The sequence below is a fragment of the Panthera onca genome, chromosome B2, assembly GCF_046562875.1.
Source record: "Panthera onca isolate mPanOnc1 chromosome B2, mPanOnc1 haplotype 2, whole genome shotgun sequence".
NCBI lineage: Eukaryota > Metazoa > Chordata > Mammalia > Carnivora > Felidae > Panthera > Panthera onca.
The window spans coordinates 42,770,118-42,790,794 of NC_138343.1; the positions used below are offsets into that span (position 1 = coordinate 42,770,118).

At 37.5% G+C, this 20,677-nt stretch overlaps 1 protein-coding gene across 4 annotated transcripts in view; it reads right to left on the reverse strand.

Moving 5' to 3' along the window:
• SUPT3H (SPT3 homolog, SAGA and STAGA complex component) overlaps positions 1-20,677 on the reverse strand; it is a 539,689-nt gene that overhangs the window by 247,343 nt on the left and 271,669 nt on the right. For all 4 annotated transcript variants that reach the window (XM_078446962.2, XM_078446964.1, XM_078446963.1 and 1 more), the window contains exon 3: positions 9,307-9,391. In XM_078446962.2, coding sequence (XP_078303088.1) covers positions 9,307-9,391 — 85 coding nt within the window. The remainder of the gene's footprint in view (positions 1-9,306; positions 9,392-20,677) is intronic.

Consider the following 20,677-nt stretch of genomic DNA (forward strand, 5'->3'; position numbering starts at 1 on the left):
CCCACCCGTGCCGCAGGTAACAGGGACACAGCCTAATCCCAGGTGTGGAACTTGAAATGGCCTCTGCACTGATTCCAGCCCGCCTTGGCCTTGTCCAGGAGCCCCTGCAGCTAAGCCCGCCAAACTTGGTCCTTCTGTGGATTCAGAAAGAGCCCTGTAACTGGGCTCCAGTCACTCCCAGCTGCTGACTGCAAGCAGTCCTGCTGGCACAAGAACCAGGCAGGAAACATTCCTGTCTGCAGACTGAAATCATAAATCAAGTATTTTTTTCTGACTCCAATGGTAAAGAACTAGAAATTGATAACAGGAGGAAAACTGGAAAATTCACAAATATGCATAAATTAAACAGCAGTCTTCTGAATAACAAAGAGAGCAAAGAAGAAATCAAAAGGGAAGACAGAAAGTATCTTGAGTCAAAAACAAAATCACAACATACCAAAGTTTTTGGGATGCAACAAAACCAGTTCTAAGAGGGTAGTTTATGCAATAAGTGCCTACATTAAGAATGAAGAAAGGCGAGGTGTCTGGGTGGCTCAGGGAGTTAAGGGCTTGACTCTTGATTTCAGCTCAGGTCATGACCTCATGCGTGGTGGGTCTAAGACCCTGTGTGGGCTCTATGCTGACACTGCACAGCCTGCTTGGGATTCTCTGTCTCCCTCTTTCTCTACCCCTCCCCTGCTCGCGTGTGCATGTACTCTCTCTCCATCTCCCTCTCAAAAATAAACATAAAAAAAAAAAAAGAGAATAAAGAAAGGCATGCCTGAGTGGCTTAGTTGGTGGAGCATCCAACTCTTGATTGGTCATGATCCCAGGGTCATGAGATCGACTACTGAGTTGGGCTTCATGCTGAGCATGGAGCCTGCTTAAGAGTCTCTCTCCCTCCTTCTGCCCCTCTCCCAGACTTGTGCTCTCTCTCTCTCTCTCTCTTAAGTAAAAAAAAAGCCTGAAAATACACAACTTAACTTTACATGACAAGAATTAAAGAAAGAGCAAACTAAGCCCAAAGATAGCAGTAGGAAATAATACAGATTAGAGCAAAAATAAATGCAATAGAAACTAGAAACGTAGTAGAAAAAAAAAATCAATGAAAGTAGGAGTTTTTTTTGAAAAATATAAACAGATGGATAAATGTGTAGCTAAACTAACCAAGAAAGAAAAAGAAGACTCAGGTAAGCAGAATTATAAAAGAAGCAGGAGACATTACGACTGGTACCAGAGAAACACAAATTATCATAAAAGGCTGCTATGAGCAATTAAATGAAAACAAACTGGATAACCTGGATGAAATGGATAAATTCCTAGAAACACACAGCCTACCAAGACTGAGTCATGAAGTAATGGAAAATGTGAACAGACCAATCATGACTAAGAAGTTGAAGCAGTAACCAAAATCTCTCAAAAAAGAAGAGCCTCCGATCAGACAGTTTCACCGGTAACTTCTACCAAATAGTTACAGAAAACAATCCTCAAATTCTTCCAAAAAACTCAAGAGGGAACACTTCCAAACTCATTTTACTAGGCCAGCATTACACTGATAGCAAAGTCAGATAAGGACACTTCAAGAAAAGAAAATCACAGGCTAATATCTCTGATGAATACGGATTCAAAAATCTCAATAAAACTCTAGCAAACCAAATTCAACAGTACATTAAGAAGATCATATGCTATAATCAAGTGGGATTTATCCCCAGGGGATCCAATGTTGGTTCAATATACCCAGGTTAATAAGTGTGATATACTACTTAAATAGAATGAAGGATAAAAAAGCATATGATCCTCATAATAGATGCAGGAAAAGCATTTCACAAAATTCAACACCCTTTATGACAATAATTCTCAAAAGATTATGTAAAGAACGAATATAACTCAATATAATAAAGGCCACATATGACAAGCCAATAGCTAACATCATATTCAACAGTGAAAGATTAAACGTTTTTCTTTTAAGATCAGGAACAAGACAAGGATGCCTATTCTTAGCACTTTTTTTCAACACAATATTGGAAGCCTACCCAGAAAAATTAGGCAAGATAAAGAAATTAAAAGTATCCAAAATGGAAAAGAAGATATATAATTGTCTGTTTGCAGATGACATGATATTATAGATAGAAAATATAAAGAATCCACACACAAAAAACCATTAAAACCAAAACACTCAGGAAAGTTGCAGAATACAAAGTCAACATACAAAAATCGGTTACATTTCTGTACACGAGCAATGAGCTATCTGAAAGAGAAATAAAGAAAAGAACTGAATTTACAATAGCATCAAAAAGAATAAAATACTTAAACTTAACCAATGAGGTAAAATGTCACTACACTGAAAACCGTATGATATTGATAAAAGCAATTAAAGACAACACAAAAAATGTAAAGATATCTTGTGCTCATGGATCGAAAAATTAACATTGTTAAATGTTCATATTACTGAAAGCCATTTGTAGACTCAATGTAATCCCTATCAAATTCCAATGGTATTTTAAACAGAAATAGAAAAACCGATGCTAAAATTTATACAGAACCACAAAAGACACTGAATAACTAAAGCAATCTTGAGAAAAGGAGAAGAAAGCACCACAGGCTGATTTTGAACTATACTGCAAAGCTACAGTAAATCCATATGGTATTGGCATAAAAACAGACACACAGATGAATGAAATAGAATTAAGATGCCAGAAATATCCCTATGTATACACAGTGGACTAAAATTAAGGGAGACGAGAATACTAAATGGAGAAAACACAGTAACAACGGTAGTGGAGGGGTGCCTGGGTGGCTCAGTTGGTTAAGTGTCTGACTCTTTATATCAGCTCAGGTCATGATCTCAGGGTTCGTGAGTTCGAGCCCCACGTCAGGCTCCATGCTGGCAGTGTGGAGCCTGCTTGGGATTCTCTCTCTCTCTGCCTTTCCCCTGCTCTCTCTCTCAAAATAAATAAACAAACTTAAAAAAAAATTAATTAAAAAAATAAATAAATGGTATTAGAAAACTGGACATTACATGCAAATGAATGACACTGGACCCGTATCTTACACCGCTTACAAAAATTAACTCCTAATGGAATAAAGAATTAAATGTAAGACCTGAAACCATACAACTCTTAGAAGACAACTGATGTAAAAATCTCCTTGACACTGATCTGGGCAATGATGTTTTGGATATGACACCAGCACAAGTAAGAAGTAAATAACCGAGAGTACATCAAATTAAAAAGCTGTCGCATAGCAAAAGTAACAATCAAAATGGAAAAGGCAACCTATGGGATGGGAGAAAACATTTGCTAACCCTATATCTGATAGTGGTGAATATCCAAAATATGCAGGGTTATCATACAACTCCAGAGGAAGGGGGTAAGGAGGCTTCAATTCTGGAGGCCTTCAGTTCTAGCACCTAATAAGCTCATAACTTGGACAAGTCATTTCTCTATATTTGGCCATTCCACTTGGAAAAAAAAAAAAACCCTCTCTGTTGTTTTCACTGAGATTTAAAGGTTATCAAATAAAACATGAACACGAACGTATGGGTAAACTTAAAAATTCGGAAAGGACCTGAGCAGACATTTTTTCCAAAGAAGATACACAAATGGCCGACAGGTATACGAAAAGCTGCTGGAGATTGCTTATCATCAGAGAAACGCAAATCAAAACCACCACGAGGTATGACCTCATCCCTGTGAGAATGACTGTTATCAACAAGACACTACAAGTGCTGGCGAAGATGTGGAGAAAAGCAATCCTTTGTGCGCTGTTGGCAGGAAAGTAAATTGATACAGCCACTATGGAAAACGGTATGGAAGTTCCTCAAGAAAATTAAACTGCCACCAGAGCCATCAGTCCTACTTCTGGGGGTATATCCAAAAGAAAGAAAATCTTTGAAAAGACATCCGCACCACAGTGCAACTGCAGCATTATTTACAATAGCCAAAGCACAGTAATCATCCAAATGTGGATCATGAATAAACGGATAAAGAAAGCGTGGTTTTGTACGTGTGTGTGTGTGTGTGTACATGCAACTGGACTATTATTCGGCCACACAAAAAAAAAACCCCTCCACGATTCCTGCCATCTGCAACAACATAAAACAAACCTTGACAGCATTCAGCTTGGGACATAAGTCAGACAGAGAATGACATATACTGAATAATCTCATTATATGCAAAATCTAAAAAAATAATAATAATAATAGAAAAATACGAAAATCCCCTGAACTCATAGAGAGTAGTCTGGGGGCTTCCGGGGACTGAGGGGTGGAAGCAATGGGAGAATGTGGTCAAAGGGTATGAACTCCCAGTTACATGATATATCAGTTCTGAGGGCCTACTGGACAGCACAGTGAATATAGTTAACGATATTGTATTGTATACTAGAAAGTTGCTAAGAGTGTAGATATTAAATGTTCTCATTATTCATGCAAAAATGTCAAATATGTGAGTTAGTGGATGTGTTAACTAACCTTAATGTGGTAATCATTTCACAATATAAACATAGCAAATCATCTTATTGTCCACCTTAAACCTATACAATGCTACATGTCAATTATATCTCAATAAACACAGAAGAAAAGAATTAAAGAAAAAACTAGTCTTAGGAGTTAAATGTACAGAGAATTACAAAACAGGGCATAAAACACATACACACATCGACAGACACGTAATTTATAATGGCTACAAATATACAATGGTTAAAAAAAAAACAACTAACTTTTAAAAACCATTTCTCTATTATTCTTTTCATCTGAAGAACTCACTCTAATGCACGCCTCAATATGGCAAAGGGGAAAAAAGCAAGATCTTTCTCTAGCAAGGTATCTCATTCAACTTTACATTTTGTGAGATTAGGACAGGGTCAATCTCACAAATACAGATCAAAATTATTATTTAAATAATATGTGGATAAGGAAAAGTAAGCATATACTCTAATAAGAAGTTCCTTCAAGTAAAAACATAAGCAAACTCTTGTTTATAGTACTATAATGACCATCATCAAATAACTTCTATATGCAACTTGGAGCTTCTAGATTTAAAATGTAAGAACAATATAAAAATGTGTCCATAGTTCAAAAGGGGCATCATAGCCCAATAGGATGCATTTTCAAATAGTATAATAGAAAATACTATGACTGAAATGAAATATCTATCAGATGGACTAAACAGTAGATTAAAGGGTACAGAAGGACCAGTGAACTTAAAGACAAATCAATAGAAACTACGAAGTCAAACAGTAACAACTAAGCAGAGGGGGAAAACTGTTTGAAGAAAAATTTAGAGGCTCTCAGAGATTTGTGAAATAATAACAAATGGTCCAGGACACATGTGATTGAAACTGAAGGATGAAAAACACACACACAAAATAATGGCAAAAAACTTTTGCAAATTAGTGGAAAACATTAGTTACCGGATCCAACAACATAAAGCAAACTTGCAAGCAAGATAATCATGAAGAAAGTCAGTCCTTCAGACATCAAACTTCTAAAATCCAGTAATAAAGAATTCTGAAACCAGCCAGAGAATGACAACATGTCAAATACAGGGGAACACATGAATATCAGAAACTAATGTATGTTGAGAAACACTGGAGGGGCACAACTGCTAAAAGATTAGCAACTAGAGTTCCACATACAAAAAAGATACGCTTCAAAAAAAAAATGTGAAAAAAGGTATGTTCAGATGAAGAAACTGAAGAGAACTCATCACCAGCATGCCTTTACTATAAAAGATGTTAGAGTTTTCAGGCTGTAGGAAATGGTTTAAATGGCAACTCAGACCTGTAAGAACAAATGAGGAGCATGGTAAATGGTAAATATGTGGGTAATTGTAAAAGATTACATCTTATTTGCTTTAAAAGACAGGACTCTTGGGGCGCTTGGGTGGCTCAGTTGGTTGAGCGACCGACTTCAGCTCAGGTCATGATCTCACGGTTTGTGAGTTCGAGCCCCGAGTTGGGCTCTGTGCTGACAGCTCAGAGCCTGGAGCCTGCTTCGGATTCTGTGTCTCCCTCTCTCTCTGCCCCTAACCCACTCATGCTCTCTGTCTCTCTGTGAAAAATAAATAAACATTAAAAAAAAAAAAGAGAGACAGGACTCTATTTTTTTTTAAATTTTAAAAAATGCTTATTTATTTTGGAGAAAGAGACAGACAAAGAGAGAGAGAGAGAGAGAGAGAGAGAGAAAGAGAGAGAGAGAGAATGTGAGCAGAGAAGGGGTAGACAGAAAGATGGAGACACAGAACCTGAAGCTGGCTCCAGGTTCTCAGCTGTCAGCACAGAGCCCGACGCAGGGCTCCATCTCATGCACCCCTAAAAAACAGGACTCTTTAAAGCTACAACACTGCGATGTGAAGACAATAGCATGTATAGATTTAATATACTAAATAGTAAATATCTGGTCATTTTTTTAAAGATAGAAGGACACATGGAGACACAGGGAAAAAGGAGAGGAGACCATGTGAATATGGAGTCAGATTAGCCAACTGAAAATTCTATATCCAGTACTTTAAAACTTGTGCCATTTCCTTTTAGTCTCTGTGTTTTCTAATTAAAATTTTGCATTCAAGTCATTCTTCCTCTATGGTAATAAATCTAGGTGATTTTTTTTAAAACTTTTTTTAATGTTTATTTATTTTGAGAGAGAGAGAGAGAGAGAGTGAGAGAGCGCACAGAGCCCGACTCAGGACTCGATCCCACAAACCGTGAGATCATGACTTCAGCCGAAATCAAGAGCTGTACGCTTAACTGGCTGAGCCACCCAGGTGTTTCTAAATCTGGGTGCGTTTAGGATTTACATTATGTTTTTTGTATTCAGCAGTTTAACATGCATTTCTTTGGGTTTACTGTATTTGGAGTTGGCTTAGCTCTTTGAATCTGTAGACTTATGTATTTCAATTTCAGATGTTTTCAGCTATTATGTAATTATAAAGTCCATTTGCAGTAGCAACAAAAATCAAATACGTAGGAATAAATATAGTAAGAAATATGTGTAGCCTATAGAAGAAAAATGTTAAAACACTCATGAAAGACACAAAAGTGGTTTTGAAAAAAATGCAGACATTCCCTATTCTCAGATTGAGTGAACATACTTAAAATGCAGCTCTCTCTAAATTGATTAATAAATTCGGGCAATCTCAATGAAAATACCAAAAAGCTACTTTATGGAGCTAGAAAATCTAATATTAACATTCATATACAAAAATAAACATACAAGAATAATCAGGAACACACAGAAAAATGACAAGGAGAATCTGGTTGTAACAATCTTTAAAATATACCATAAAACCTATGTAATTTAAATTTTTAGAAAATTTTTATTTATTTTTGAGACAGAGAGAGACAGAGCATGAACAGGGGAAGGGCAGAGAGAGGGAGACACAGAATCTGAAGCAGGCTCCAGGCTCTGAGCTGTCAGCACAGAGTCCAACGTGGGGCTCAAACTCCTGGACTGTGAGATCATGACCTGAGCTGAAGTCGGATGCTTAACCGACTGAGCCACCCAGGGGTCCCAAAAACCTGTATAATTTAAAATGTATTATCACACGCATAGAAAAATAAGGCACTGATAATAAAGATAAAATCATAAATAGATCCCAAATATGCTTACTTAGTATATGACAAAGGGGGTATTTCAAATCATTAGGGGAAGTATGGATGGTATAACTGGGTAGTCCTTGGAAGAAAGATAAAATGAGATCTGTATCTCACATGATAACAAGAATAAACTACAAATGGATTAAGGATCTAAATGTTAAAAATGAAGCCATGCAAGTATCAGAAGGTAACATGGGTGAATTCTTCTCCAAATTCAATATAAAGTAAGTCTTTCTAACTATGTTTCAAAAGCCTAAGATAATAAAAGGTTGATATATTTGGCTCACTTAAAATAAAAATATTTGTATGTCTAAAAAATCCCATAGAAACAAAGTCAAAAGATAACACACAGTGGAAGAATATATTTGTATCATATACCACAAAGGATTGATATCTCTAATATATATGGGACATAGGATCAAAAACCTGATGGGAAAAGGGGAAAAGGACACGAAAGTGTTCCTAAAGGCCAATACTCTAACAACTTGAGCAATAAAAATAATGATATTATTGTATAATGATTCTAAGAATAAAACTTAAATATACATTAGTCCATACAAATATACATTAAAAATTGAATAAATAAATGGTGATGAAGGATAAGTATTCCTTTAAGAATAACTGCAATTAAAAAATATAAAAGGAAACAAGCAAATAGAAAACCACTATTAGGTAAATACCACAGTCATAACTGTCTCAGACAAGATCCACGGATGAATGTTCAAACAAATAGGCACGAATTTTTAGAGAAGGAAAATATTTGCTGAGTCACAAAATACCTCCCCCAAGATAATTATTTACAACAAAAAGAAATAACTTGTAACTTCGTTATAGCGGGGAAATTCAGTATATATACCCTCAGCCAATTTACCAAGGTTAAGATCACAAATAAGACATCAACAACATGAACCCCAACAATACGACACATTGAAAAGGACTCATCACTTCCGTGGTATTCTTGGCAAAAATGCATAGCCACATTCTAATCATACGAAAACATCAGACGGGTTGAAAAAAGGAGAGGATTCTACAAAATAACTGTCTAGTAAGTTTAAAAAGGTGTCAAGGCCATGAGACAAGGAAAGACGAAGGAGCTATCCTAGAAAGGGGACGACTACAAAGACAGGATAGCAAAGTACAACGTGTTATCCCGGACTGGCTCCTGGAACAGGGAAGGAGCATTACCAAGAGAACTGATGAAAATGAAATAAGGTCAGTAATTTCATTAAAGGTATTACAGCAACGTTATTTCCTGTTTTTGATAATAGTACTGTGGTTATATAAGATGTTAACGAAAGAAAGATGAAAGGTCTCTCAGAATTCTACGCACTATTTGTGCAGTTCTTCTGTAAGTCTGAAGTGCAATATGGAAAAGTTTTGAAAAAACAATTCAGCGTTACCAGGGGTCAGGGAGTAGGTGAAAGGACTGACTATACCCAGGGGCACAAGAGAACATTTTTGGATGATAAAAAAAAAAATGTTCTATATCATGCTGTGTTTGGAGTCACATGACAGTATTCAGTTGTCAAAACTGAATTATGCACGTGGATTGGTGAAATTTGGTTTTATGTAAATTACACCTGACTCCAGCAGACAAGAAAAGAATTCCAAATGGAAGTATCATCTTTTTAAAAAAAAAAAAAAAAAAAAAAAAAGGTTGGCTTGCAATCCCAACAGAAGCAGCTAGGAGCAGAATGGAGAAATACCAAATAATATTATATACGCTCTTACCAGATTAATTAACTGTGTGTGCACCACATCTTCTACCAAAACTGCTGTTTCATGAAGAGGCCTCCTAGCATCACCTAAAGAAAACCTGCAAAAAAAAAAAAAAAAAAAAAAAAAAAAAAAAAAAAAAAAGAGATTAAGCATACCAATACTAAGTAAGGACTGTAAAACTAAGAAAATACAAAAGTGAAAGATATTTATTATAATAATGTTAATAAAGTACAAATTGTTCTATCAAACAACAGAGTGGATGTGCAATGTTCTATCGACAAAGAACTGCATTTCTCCCATACAAGCTACAACTTGTAAAATGCAGTATTATCTATGATTTCTTGATTTGTGTAGGATATTGGAAGATATTAACCACTACTTCATAATACTGGCAACCAGAAAATCATGTTACTATATCCAAAGTACTAATATAGTAACATAGTAACAGCTATTTAGAAAAATTATAAAAGCAGGTAATGGAATTAGGCAAGTAATGTAATTAAAATGCAAGTTGCTTAGAAAAATGTATATAAATGCCATAATATATTATTTCTAATTAAACATAAGCAGATTATCAAGAATGGGTTACTGATCTTAAAAGTCCTTTTCTCAACTTTCATATGGTGGGCCAGATATGCAGAGAATCCCTTCCCGGTGAAGAACATTTGAAAAGGCACAATACTGTGTTAATGACTTTAACCAGCAGTGTAGGAGATAAAACAGAATGCTGGCAAGATGATAAAATACAGTTCCACTGGGAGAGCCCTGGAGCCAAAGTTTATTCTGAAAGCAACTAATGTCATAATGGCCCATAATCTGGATTTCATTTAATACAGTATTCAAAAAATAGGAAAGAATGCTGGGACCCCAAGCAAGGCAGGAGGTCAGTTTGAGGGACCTAATATGAAGTTGGTGATATCTCGTATGTGTGAACTAAGCAAATACCTACTCCACAGAAGGCATTTTGCCTATCTCACCTGAGGCTATGAGTAAAAGAACAAAAAATGGAGTGCTGGCATGAGGAGAGATACATGGAATAGAATAGAGAGCCCAGAAGTAAAACCTTACATTTTATACAACTGATTTTCAGTAAGGGTGCCAGGAACACCCAATTTGGAAAGGACAGTCTTTTCAACAACTGATGCAGGGAAACAAGATCTCTACATGGAAACAATGACGTTGGATTCTTACCTTGTACCATAAATAAAAATAAACTTGAAATAGGTCAAAGACCTAAATTAAAAAGCTAGAATTACAAAACTCTTAAACCAGGGGGCAATCTTCATGACCTTGGATTTGGCAAGGGTTTCATAACTATGACACCAAAATAACAGGCAACAAAAGAAAAAATAAATATATTGGAATTCATCACAATTACAAACCATCAAAGGACAAGACAGGGAAAAGACCACCCAGAGAATGGGAAAAAATATTTGAAAATCATAGATCAAATAACCAGAATATATTTTAAAAACTCCTATAACACAACAATAGAGAAAAAAAGAATCCCAGTGTTAAAATGGGCAAGAGACTTGAATCAATATGTCTCTAATGTAAACATACGTATAGCCAATAACCAGTGAAAAGATCCTCAGTATTATTAGTCATTAGAGAAAAATGCAAATTAAAATCACACTGAGAAGCTACCTGACACCCAGAAGGGCATTTCTACCATCAACCCAACAGAAAGTGTTGGCTAGGTTATAGAGAAACTGAAAACGTACATTGCTGGAGGGAAGGCAAAATAGTACAGCCACTGTGGAAAAGAGTTGCGTGGTTTCAGAAAACATTAAGCACAGGATTTGCATATGAATGCTAATTGAATAAGCCAGACAAAAAAGGACAACCATTGTATGTTGCCACCTGTACGGGTCATCTGGAAGAAGAAAATTCATAGAAACAGAAAGAATAGAAGACACAGGGGGACTGGAGAGTATTTGCTTAATGTGTGGAGAGTTTCTGTCTGGGATGATAAAAACTTCTGTACAATAAACAGTGATGACGGTAGCACAACACTGTGAATGTATTTAAAACTTAAAAATAGTTAAAGTGGTAAATTTTATGTTTTATATTTTATCACAGTGATTAATATGGATGAAAAATAATAAAGAGTGGAGAGATGCAACCATAAATGTAATTAGCGATTCGAACAGATCTGAGGAAATTACCCATAATACATCATGGATAATAACAGAATATCATGATCAGTATCACGCCAAATATGTTGATACTGAGGTGAAATGGATAAATTCCACTCCCCCCCCCAAAAAAAAAATACAAATGGCCAAAGTGACTCAAGAAGAAATAAAAAACCTGAATAGTTTTATAAATGTGAAAGAAATAGAATCGGCAGTAAAAAAATCCAAACCTAAGCAAAACCAAAACAAACAAAAACATAACAGCCTTACCATTGTACCAAACACACAAAGAATCAATTATTTTAATTTGGTACAACTTTTCAAGAGAACAGAGTAAGACAAATACTCCCTAACTCATTTATTGAGGCTAATATACCCTGGGTATCAAAACTAGAAAAAAAAAATGAAAGAAAATAAAATTACACATAAATTTTACTCATGTACATAAACAGAAAATAAATAAATGAAAGGCATGAATAACACAAAAGGTGGAATGAGAGGGAATTCACTTTCTCTACTGCTCTGCACCTATGACCTCATGAGAGCTCCATATGATCGGTTAGCAGGAAAAAAGAAGACTCGGGTCCTGGTTTACAAGTCCCGCATGATATACAGGCATCTCCCAGAAGTGAACTGTAGTTCCGTAGCACTGCAGTCCCATGGTGAAACTTCCCTGAAAGACAGTGGTGAAGGGAAATCCTCCCAATCAGAAAACCATTCAACCGTGCGCCTAGTTGTTCCTTTGATTTGAAAGGACAAATTATATACTGATTCATGGGCTATGGCCAATGGTTGGCTAAATAAATGGGAAAGGACATGGAAGGAACATGATTAGAAAATTCATGAGAAGGAAATTTGGCAAAGAGGCAAGTAGATAAGATTTCTCTGAACAAGAAAAAAAGTGAAGATATCGGAGTCCCATGAGAATACTCATGGGCAACCTCAGCAAAGGAGAATTTTAATGATCAATGGATACTATCAGCCTTTTGCCCCAGTCACCCTGTCATCATTCAATGGGCCCATGAACCCAGTGGCCATGGTGGGAGGGGTGGAGGATACGCAGGACCCAGTAACATGGATTTCCACTAACCAGTGCCATCGTTGTTACAACCCCTGCTGAGTGCCTATCTGTTGGCAGCAAAATCAACACTGAGTTTCCAAAATGGCACCACTCCCCAAGGTGACCAGTCATTTCCCTTGCAACACGTTGATTATATCAGACCACTTCCATCACAAAAATGAAAGGGTATGGTTCTTACTAGAATAGACATTTCCTCTGAATATGGATTTGCTGTCCCTACACGCAATGCCACTGCCAAAACTACCATCTGTGGACGAACAGAATGCCTGTCTGTTGTCATGGTATTCCATACAGCATTGTTCGTGACCAAAAAACTCACTTCACAGCAAAAGCAGTGGCGCACTGGGCCCATGCTCATACAGTTCACTACTCTGAACATGTTCCCCACCATCATGAAGTAGCTGGTTTGACAGAATGGTGGAATGGCCTTTTGAAGATCCAGTTACAGTGCCAGCTACGTGACAATATCTTGTAGAGCTGGGGCCAGGGTCTCCAGAACATTTATATATCCTGTGAATCAACATCCCATATATGGTGCTGTTTTCACCCACAAACTGGACTCACAAATCCAGGAATCAAGGGGTGGAATGGTAGTGGCAGCACTCATTATCACCCTTGAAGACCCACTAGCAAAATTTTGCTTCTAGTTCCCATGACCTTATGATTTGCTGGCCTACAAGTCTTCTGGAGAGGGAGGAATGCTTTCACATTTATTCCACTGACACAACAATTATTCCATTGAAATAAGACTTAAGACTGCCATTCAGTCACTTCAGATTGCTCATGCTTCTGAATCAACAAGCAAAGAGGGAGTTACTGTGCTGGCTGGGGTGAGTGATGTTGACTACCAAGTGGAGACTGGACTGGTCTGCCACAGTGGAGGTAAGGACATGTCTGGAGTACAGGAGATCCCTTAAGCCACCTCTTAGTGTTACCATGCCCTGTGATTAAAGTCAATGGAAAACTACAGCAACCCAATCCAGGAAAGACTATTAATGGCCCAGATCCTTTGGGAATGAAGGTTTGGGTCATTCCACCAGACAAAAAGCCACAACCAGCTGAGGTGGTAGCTGAAGGCTAAGGGAATACAGAAGGGGTAGTGGCAAAAAGGTAGTTACTAATACCAACTATCCACATGACCAGTGACAAAAGCAAGTGTTGCAATCATCATGAATATGTCCTCCTTATTTTGTTACGAATATGTTTGTGTGTGTGTGTGTGTGTGTGTGTGTGTGTGTGTGTGTGTGGTAAATATTGTTGTTTCTCTCCCTCTCTTATTCCCTTATCATGTAACATAAAATGTATTGAATTAATAGCATAATATTTATTAATTTTACATCACAGAATTTAAGTTAGGGATATTAAGAAGAAGTGTAAACATCACTTAAGGACTTAACCTCATCTTCTGGGAAACGGGTAATGCATTTTCAGTTGTACACTGGATAATCGTATGACGTTAGGCAAAATTATGACCTTGTTACTGCCTTTATTTGGAGATTAAGAATAGTTTAAAGAGATGTAAATGGGTGCCGAGTGGACATGGGTGATGGTTAATTTTATGCCTTAACCTTATTGGGCTGTGGGGTGCCCAAGTATTTGATTAAGCATTAACCTGGGGGTGCAGAGCCCAAGTATTTGATTAAGCATTAACCTGGGGGTGCCTGGGTGGCTCAGTTGGTTAAACATCCAACTCTTGATTTTGGCTCAGGTCATGATTTCATGGTTCATGAGATCAAGCCCTGTGTGGAGCTCTGCGCTCTTGGAATTCTCTCTCTCCTTCTCTGCCCCTCCCCTGCGTGCATGCTCTCTCTTTCAAAATATACAAACATTAAAAAAAAAAACAAACAAAAAAAACCAGAACAATCTGGATAAGTCTGTGAAAGTATTTCTTTCTTTCTTTTTTTTTTTTTTTGTAAGTCTATGTATATTGAAAGAGAGTCAGAGAGAATGTGGGAGGGGCAGAGAGAGAGAGAGAGAGAAATAAAGAGAATCCCAACCAGGCTCCATATCACCAGCACGGAGCCCAATGTGAGGCTTGAATTCACCAATGATGAAATCATGACCTAAGCTGAAACCAAGAGCCAGACACTTAACCAACTGAGCCACTCAGGCATCCTGTGTGAAAGTATTCTTTTTTTTAAGTTTATTTTTATTTATTTTTTGAGAGAGATACAGAGAGCAAGTGAGGGATGGGCAGAGAGGGAGGGAGACAGAATCCCAAGCAGGCTCCGCACCATTAGCACAGAGACCGATGTGGGCCTCGAACTCATGAACCGTGAGATCATGACTTGAGCAGAAGTGAAAAGATAAACACTTAATCAAATGAGCCACGCAGGCACCCCTGAAAGTACTTCTAAATGAGATTAATTGAGTAAGGCAAATTGCCCTCTCCAATATGGGTGGAACAAAAGAACAAAAGGCAGAGTAAGGGAGAAATAGTCCCTCTGCCTACCTTCAAGCTAGGACATCAGTATTCCACACTGCCTTTGAACTCAGACTGGGACTTACACCATCAGCTCTATGGCTTTTCAGGTTTTCATACTGTTTATTCCCCTGTCTCCATTTTTGTTTTTAAATTTCACAATGTACATCTTTGTACCTTGTATTTCATTAACAACTTATTGTAACTGTATTTTTACTACTTACGTTTTTAGCCTTCACACTAGATGTATAAATGATTTACTCAACACCATTAAAACATCTGAGTACTATGAATTTAACCAGTGGAGTCTGTACGTTCATTTATTTTCCAGTTACTACTTAGCATCCTTTCATTTCAGTTTCAAGGAGTCCCTTAACATTTCTTATAAGGCTAGTCTAGTGGTTATGAACTCCTTCAGCTTTTGCTAGTCTATGAAAATCTGTATTTCTCCTCCAATTCATAAGGACAACTTTGTCAGGTAGACTATTCTTGGCTGCCAATTGTTTGCTTCCAGCGCTTTGAATATATCATGCCACTCTCTTCTGGACTACAAAGTTTCTGCTGAAAAATCTGCTGACAGTCTTGCGGGGGAGGAGTCCTTCATATGTAACAAGCTGGTTTTCTCTTGTTGCTTTTAAGATTTTCTCCTTGTCTTTAACCTTTGACACTTTAATTATATGTGTCTCAGTGTGGATCTCTTTGGATTCATCTGATTTGGAACTCTGTGAGAATCCTGAATCTGGAAGCCTGTTTCTTTCCCCTGGTTATGGAAATTTTCAGTCATTATTTCTTCAAATAAGCTGTCTATCCCCTTTCTCTCTCTCTCCTCCTTCTGAGACCCTTATAATGCAAATATTGGTCCACTTGATGGTGTCTTTAAGTCCCTTAAACTATCTTTACTCTTTTTAATTCTTTTTTTTTGCAACTCTCATTGGACGAATTCCACTGTTCTGTCTTCAATTCACTGATCCTTTCTTTGGTTTCATCTAGTCTGCTGTTAAACCCCTCTTTTGAAATTTTCAGTTCAGTTATTGTATTCTTCAACTCTGTGATTTCTGTTTGGTATTTTTTTACATTTTCTCTTTGTCAAAATTTTCACTGTATTTATGCATTGTTCTCCTGATTTCAGTGAGCATCTTTATGACCATTATTTTGGACTCTTTATCAGGTAAATCACTTACCTCACTTTCTTGAGTTTTATCTTATATTTTTGTTTGGAACATATCTGTTCCTCATTTCCTTCACTCTCTGTGTTGATTTATGTGCATTAGATAAAACAGCCACCTCTTCCAGTCTTTTTTTTATGAAAAAAAAATTTTTATGGCACAAGAACAGACACTCAGATCAACGGAACAGAATAGAGAACCCAGAAATGGACCCACAAACGTATGGCCAACTAATCTTCAACAAAGCAGAAAAGAATATCCAATGGAATAAAGACAGTCTCTTCAGCAAGTGGTGCTGGGAAAACTGGACAGCGACATGCAGAAGAATGAACCTGAACCACTTTCTTACACCATACACAAAAATAAACTCAAAATGGATGAAAGACCTAAATGTATGACAGAAAGCCATCAAAATTCTCGAGGAGAAAGCAGGCAAAAACCTCTTTGATCTTGGCCGCAGCAACTTCTTACTCAACACGTCTCCAGAGGCAAAGGAAACAAAAGCAAAAACTAACTACTGGGACCTCATCAAAATAAAAAGCTTCTGCACAGCAAAGGAAACAGTCAGCAAAACTAAAAGGCAACCGACAGAATGGGAGAAGATATTTGCAAATGACATATCAGATAAAGGGTTAGTATCCAAAATCTATAAAGAACTTATGAAATTCAACATCCAAAAAACAAATAATCCTGTGAAGAAATGGGCAAAAGACATGAATAGACACTTCTCCAAAGAAGACATCCAGATGGCCAACCGACACATGAAAATATGCTCAACATCATTCATCATTAGGGACATACAAATCAAAACCACAAGGAGATACCACCTCACACCTGTCAGAATGGCTAATATTAAAAACGCAGGCAACAACAGATGTTGGCAAGGATGCAGAGAAAGAGGATCTCTTTGGCACTGCTGGTGGGAATGCAAACTGGTGCAGCCACTCTGGAAAATAGTATGGAGGTTCCTCAAAAAATTAAAAATAAAACTACCCTACGACCCAGCAATTGCACTACTAGGTATTTATCCATGGGATACAGGTGTGCTGTTTTGAAGGGACACATGTGCCCCAATGTTTATAGCAGCACTATCGACAACAGCCAAAGTATGGAAAAAGCCCATCTGTGGAGAGGTTCATTAATCAGCCCCTAGATATGTGCCAACTTAGCCTGACCTTTAATTGATAGTTTTTAAGATATGCAATAGGCCTCTTTCAGGAAAGACTGGGAGGTGGGCATTTCTAACTGCTGTCTCTGTGCTGACCCCCGGGGGGAAAAGCCAATTAAAAACTTACTTTTGGGGTGGCCCGCTGGCACCAAAGCCAGTGTGTCCTCTAGGTGGCAGTCACAAAAGTTAGATTAGCAGATGTGTGCATGAGGTCCTTTCATGGAGACACTGAACCATAGTAGGGCAGAGGGAATCCTGGAGACCTATGCTAAGTTAGAAGCCTGACCTTCAGGCTTCAGTTTTTTCCGCCAAGGTTTATTGAGAAGTAATTGACATATATCACTGTGTAAGTTCAAGGTGTCTGATTTACACATATTGTGAAACAATTACTGCAATAGATTCAGTTAACATCCATCATCTCATATATATACAAAAGAGGAAAGAAAAATTTTTTCTTTGTGATGAGAACTTTAGAAACTACTGTTAACAACTTTCTTCCAGAACACACAGCAGTGTCAGCTATGATCATCATATTGTACGTTACATCCCTAGTAGTGATTTATCTTATAACTGGAAGTTTGTACCATGACCACCTTCCTCCAATTCCCCTGCCCCTCACCCCCTACCTCTGGAAATTATAAATTTTATCCCTTTTTCTATGATTTGGTGGGGTTTTCGTTTTTGTTTCTGCTTTAGATTCCACATATGTATGTGATCACATGATATTTGTCTCTCCATCTGACTTATTTCACTTAGCATAATGCATTTGAGGCCCACCCATGTTGTCACAAGTGGCAGCATTTTCTAATTTTTTATGGTTCAATAATATTCCAATGTGTGTGTATACCTATACATATATGTGTATACATGCATGTATGCATCTATTTATCTATACGTTTATTGATTCATCCATCGATGGACAGGTTGTTTCCATGTCTTGGCCATTTTACATAATGCTGTCATGAACATGGTGAAGGTATTTTTCAAGTTAGTGTTTCTGTTTCCTCAGGATATATATATATATATGTGTATATATATATATATATACACATATATATATATATATACACATATATATATATATATATATATATATATATATATATATATCTGTAAGTGGAATTACTGAGTCAAATGGCATTTCTCTTTTTAATTTCTTGAGGAACCTTCTTAATGTTTTCCATAGTGGCTATAACGATTTGAAACCCCAACACCAAGGCACAAGTGTTCCCATTTTCTCCACATCCATACCGCACTTGTTGTCTTTTTTCATGATGGCCATTCTAACAGGCATGAGGTGATACCTCATTGAAGTTTTGATTTCCATTTCCTTAATGATAGTAACATTGAAGATGCTCAGTGCCTGCGGTGCCTGTGGACCATCTGTATATCTTCTTTATATATTTATTTAGTTTTTTTTAATGTTTATTTACTTATTTTGAGAGACAGCATGAGTGGGGGTGGGGGGAGAGGCACAGAGGCAGAGAGGAGATGGAGAATCCCAAGCAGGCTCTGCACCGTTAGAGCAGAGCCCAGTGAGAGGCTCAATCTCACAAACTGTGAGATCATGACCTGAGCCAAAATCAAGAGTTGGACGCTCAACCAACTGAGCCACCCAGGCGCCCCATATATATCTTCTTTAGATAAATGTCTGTTCAGGTCCTTTGCCCATTTAAGGTAATATTTGTTTTTTTGGATGTTGAGTTATAGGAGCGCTTTATATACTTTGCATATTAACCCCTTATCAGATACATGATTTGCAAAAAAAAAAAAATTTTTTCCATTGCACAAGCTGTCATTTCTTTTGCTGAATGGAAGTTTTTTTGTTTGTTTGTTTGCTATACATCCAACTTGGGTTTTTTTTTACTTTGCTGTCTGTGCTTTAGGTGTGATTTCCAAAAACTCATTACCAAGACTCATGTCAAAAAGCTTTTCGACTGTTTTAAGAGTTTCAGGTCTTACATTATGTCCACAAGCCACTTAGAGATAATTTTTGTGAGTGGTGTAAGACAGGGGTCAAGTGTCATTCTTTTAACGTGTATATCCAGTTTTCCCAGTGCCGCTTATTGAAGAGATCGCCTTTTTTCCATTGAGTATTCTTGGCTCCCTTGTCAAATATTAGTTGGCCGGATAAGCTTGGCTGCAGGCTGCAGCTTTTAAGAATGCAAATGGGCACCTTTCAAGGAAAGGCTGGGAGACAGGCATTCCTGTCTGCTGCCTCTGAGCTGAGCCCTGGTGGGGGACAGCCAAGGTAAGTCCCTGGGACACTTGGCAATCCTGCCATGAACTGTTCCTTTCTTTGCTATCGTCTTGTGGACTCAGTGGACAAAACCCCATTGGCTTTCAGAGTTAGGTGTTGTGGGAGCTTGTCTTTCAGGTGAAAGTCCTAAAAGTTGGGGCACTGGGTACTGGGTCCAAATATTCTGCTGCTTAGAGAGAAAGAAGCTAGGAGTTCTGAGTTCCTACCTGATTGTATGTCACGGTGCCAGGATGGAGTTTATGGTGAGTATATCTTACCCTTTCCTATTTCAAATTGAATTCTTTTTTTTTTTTTTTTTTTTTTTTTGGTCATTTGCTTGATACATAGGAATTGCTTAGCTCGTTTCTGGACTTGTTCAAAGGGAATTTTTCTGTGTATGGTTGTAGACTTGGTGTGTTGATGGAAGGAGGTTAGTTTAGGAGGCTCCTAGGTCACCACCTTGGGCTGGAATCTTGGAATTCTCAGGCTTTCTACTGAAACTAAAATTTACACCACTGGCTTTTCCGTAGCTCATGTCTGTGGACTCAGACTGTAACTTACACCATCAGCTCTCCTGCTCCTGAGCTACTTGGACGTGGACTAGAACTATACCAATGGCACTCCTGGGTCTCTAGCTTGGTGACTGCAGATCTTAGGACTTCTCAGCTTCCATAATTGTGTAGTCAATTCCCTTATAATACATCATTTTGATACAAATACACTTTTGCTGAAAACGGGAAAATATACCCAGCAAGGCAAGAGTGAAACATAAATCTATTAATGATAATAATAATTAACTACTTAAATTTTAATAGAGAAAAACCATATAAGCATCTCACTAGATACAGGAAAATAACTCAACAACCAATCATGACCAGAATTTTAGTAAACGTGGGTTAAAAGGCATTTTCTTTGATCTGATTGGGAGAATCTACCCAAAAATGTATAGGAAACAATATACTCAGACACATTCATCCTCTTTGAAGTTCAGACCAGTAAAAAGACTCCTCGTATCCCACTTTTATACAGCTTTCTCCTGCGTTTCAAAAGGTCCCAATACACCACTCTGCTTTTACAAAAGACCTAATCAGTACCCATTTGTGCTAAGAGAAATCCAAAGAAGATCTTTGAGTTCATGCCAAAAGGTAAAAAAGTAAAAAATCGTGTTC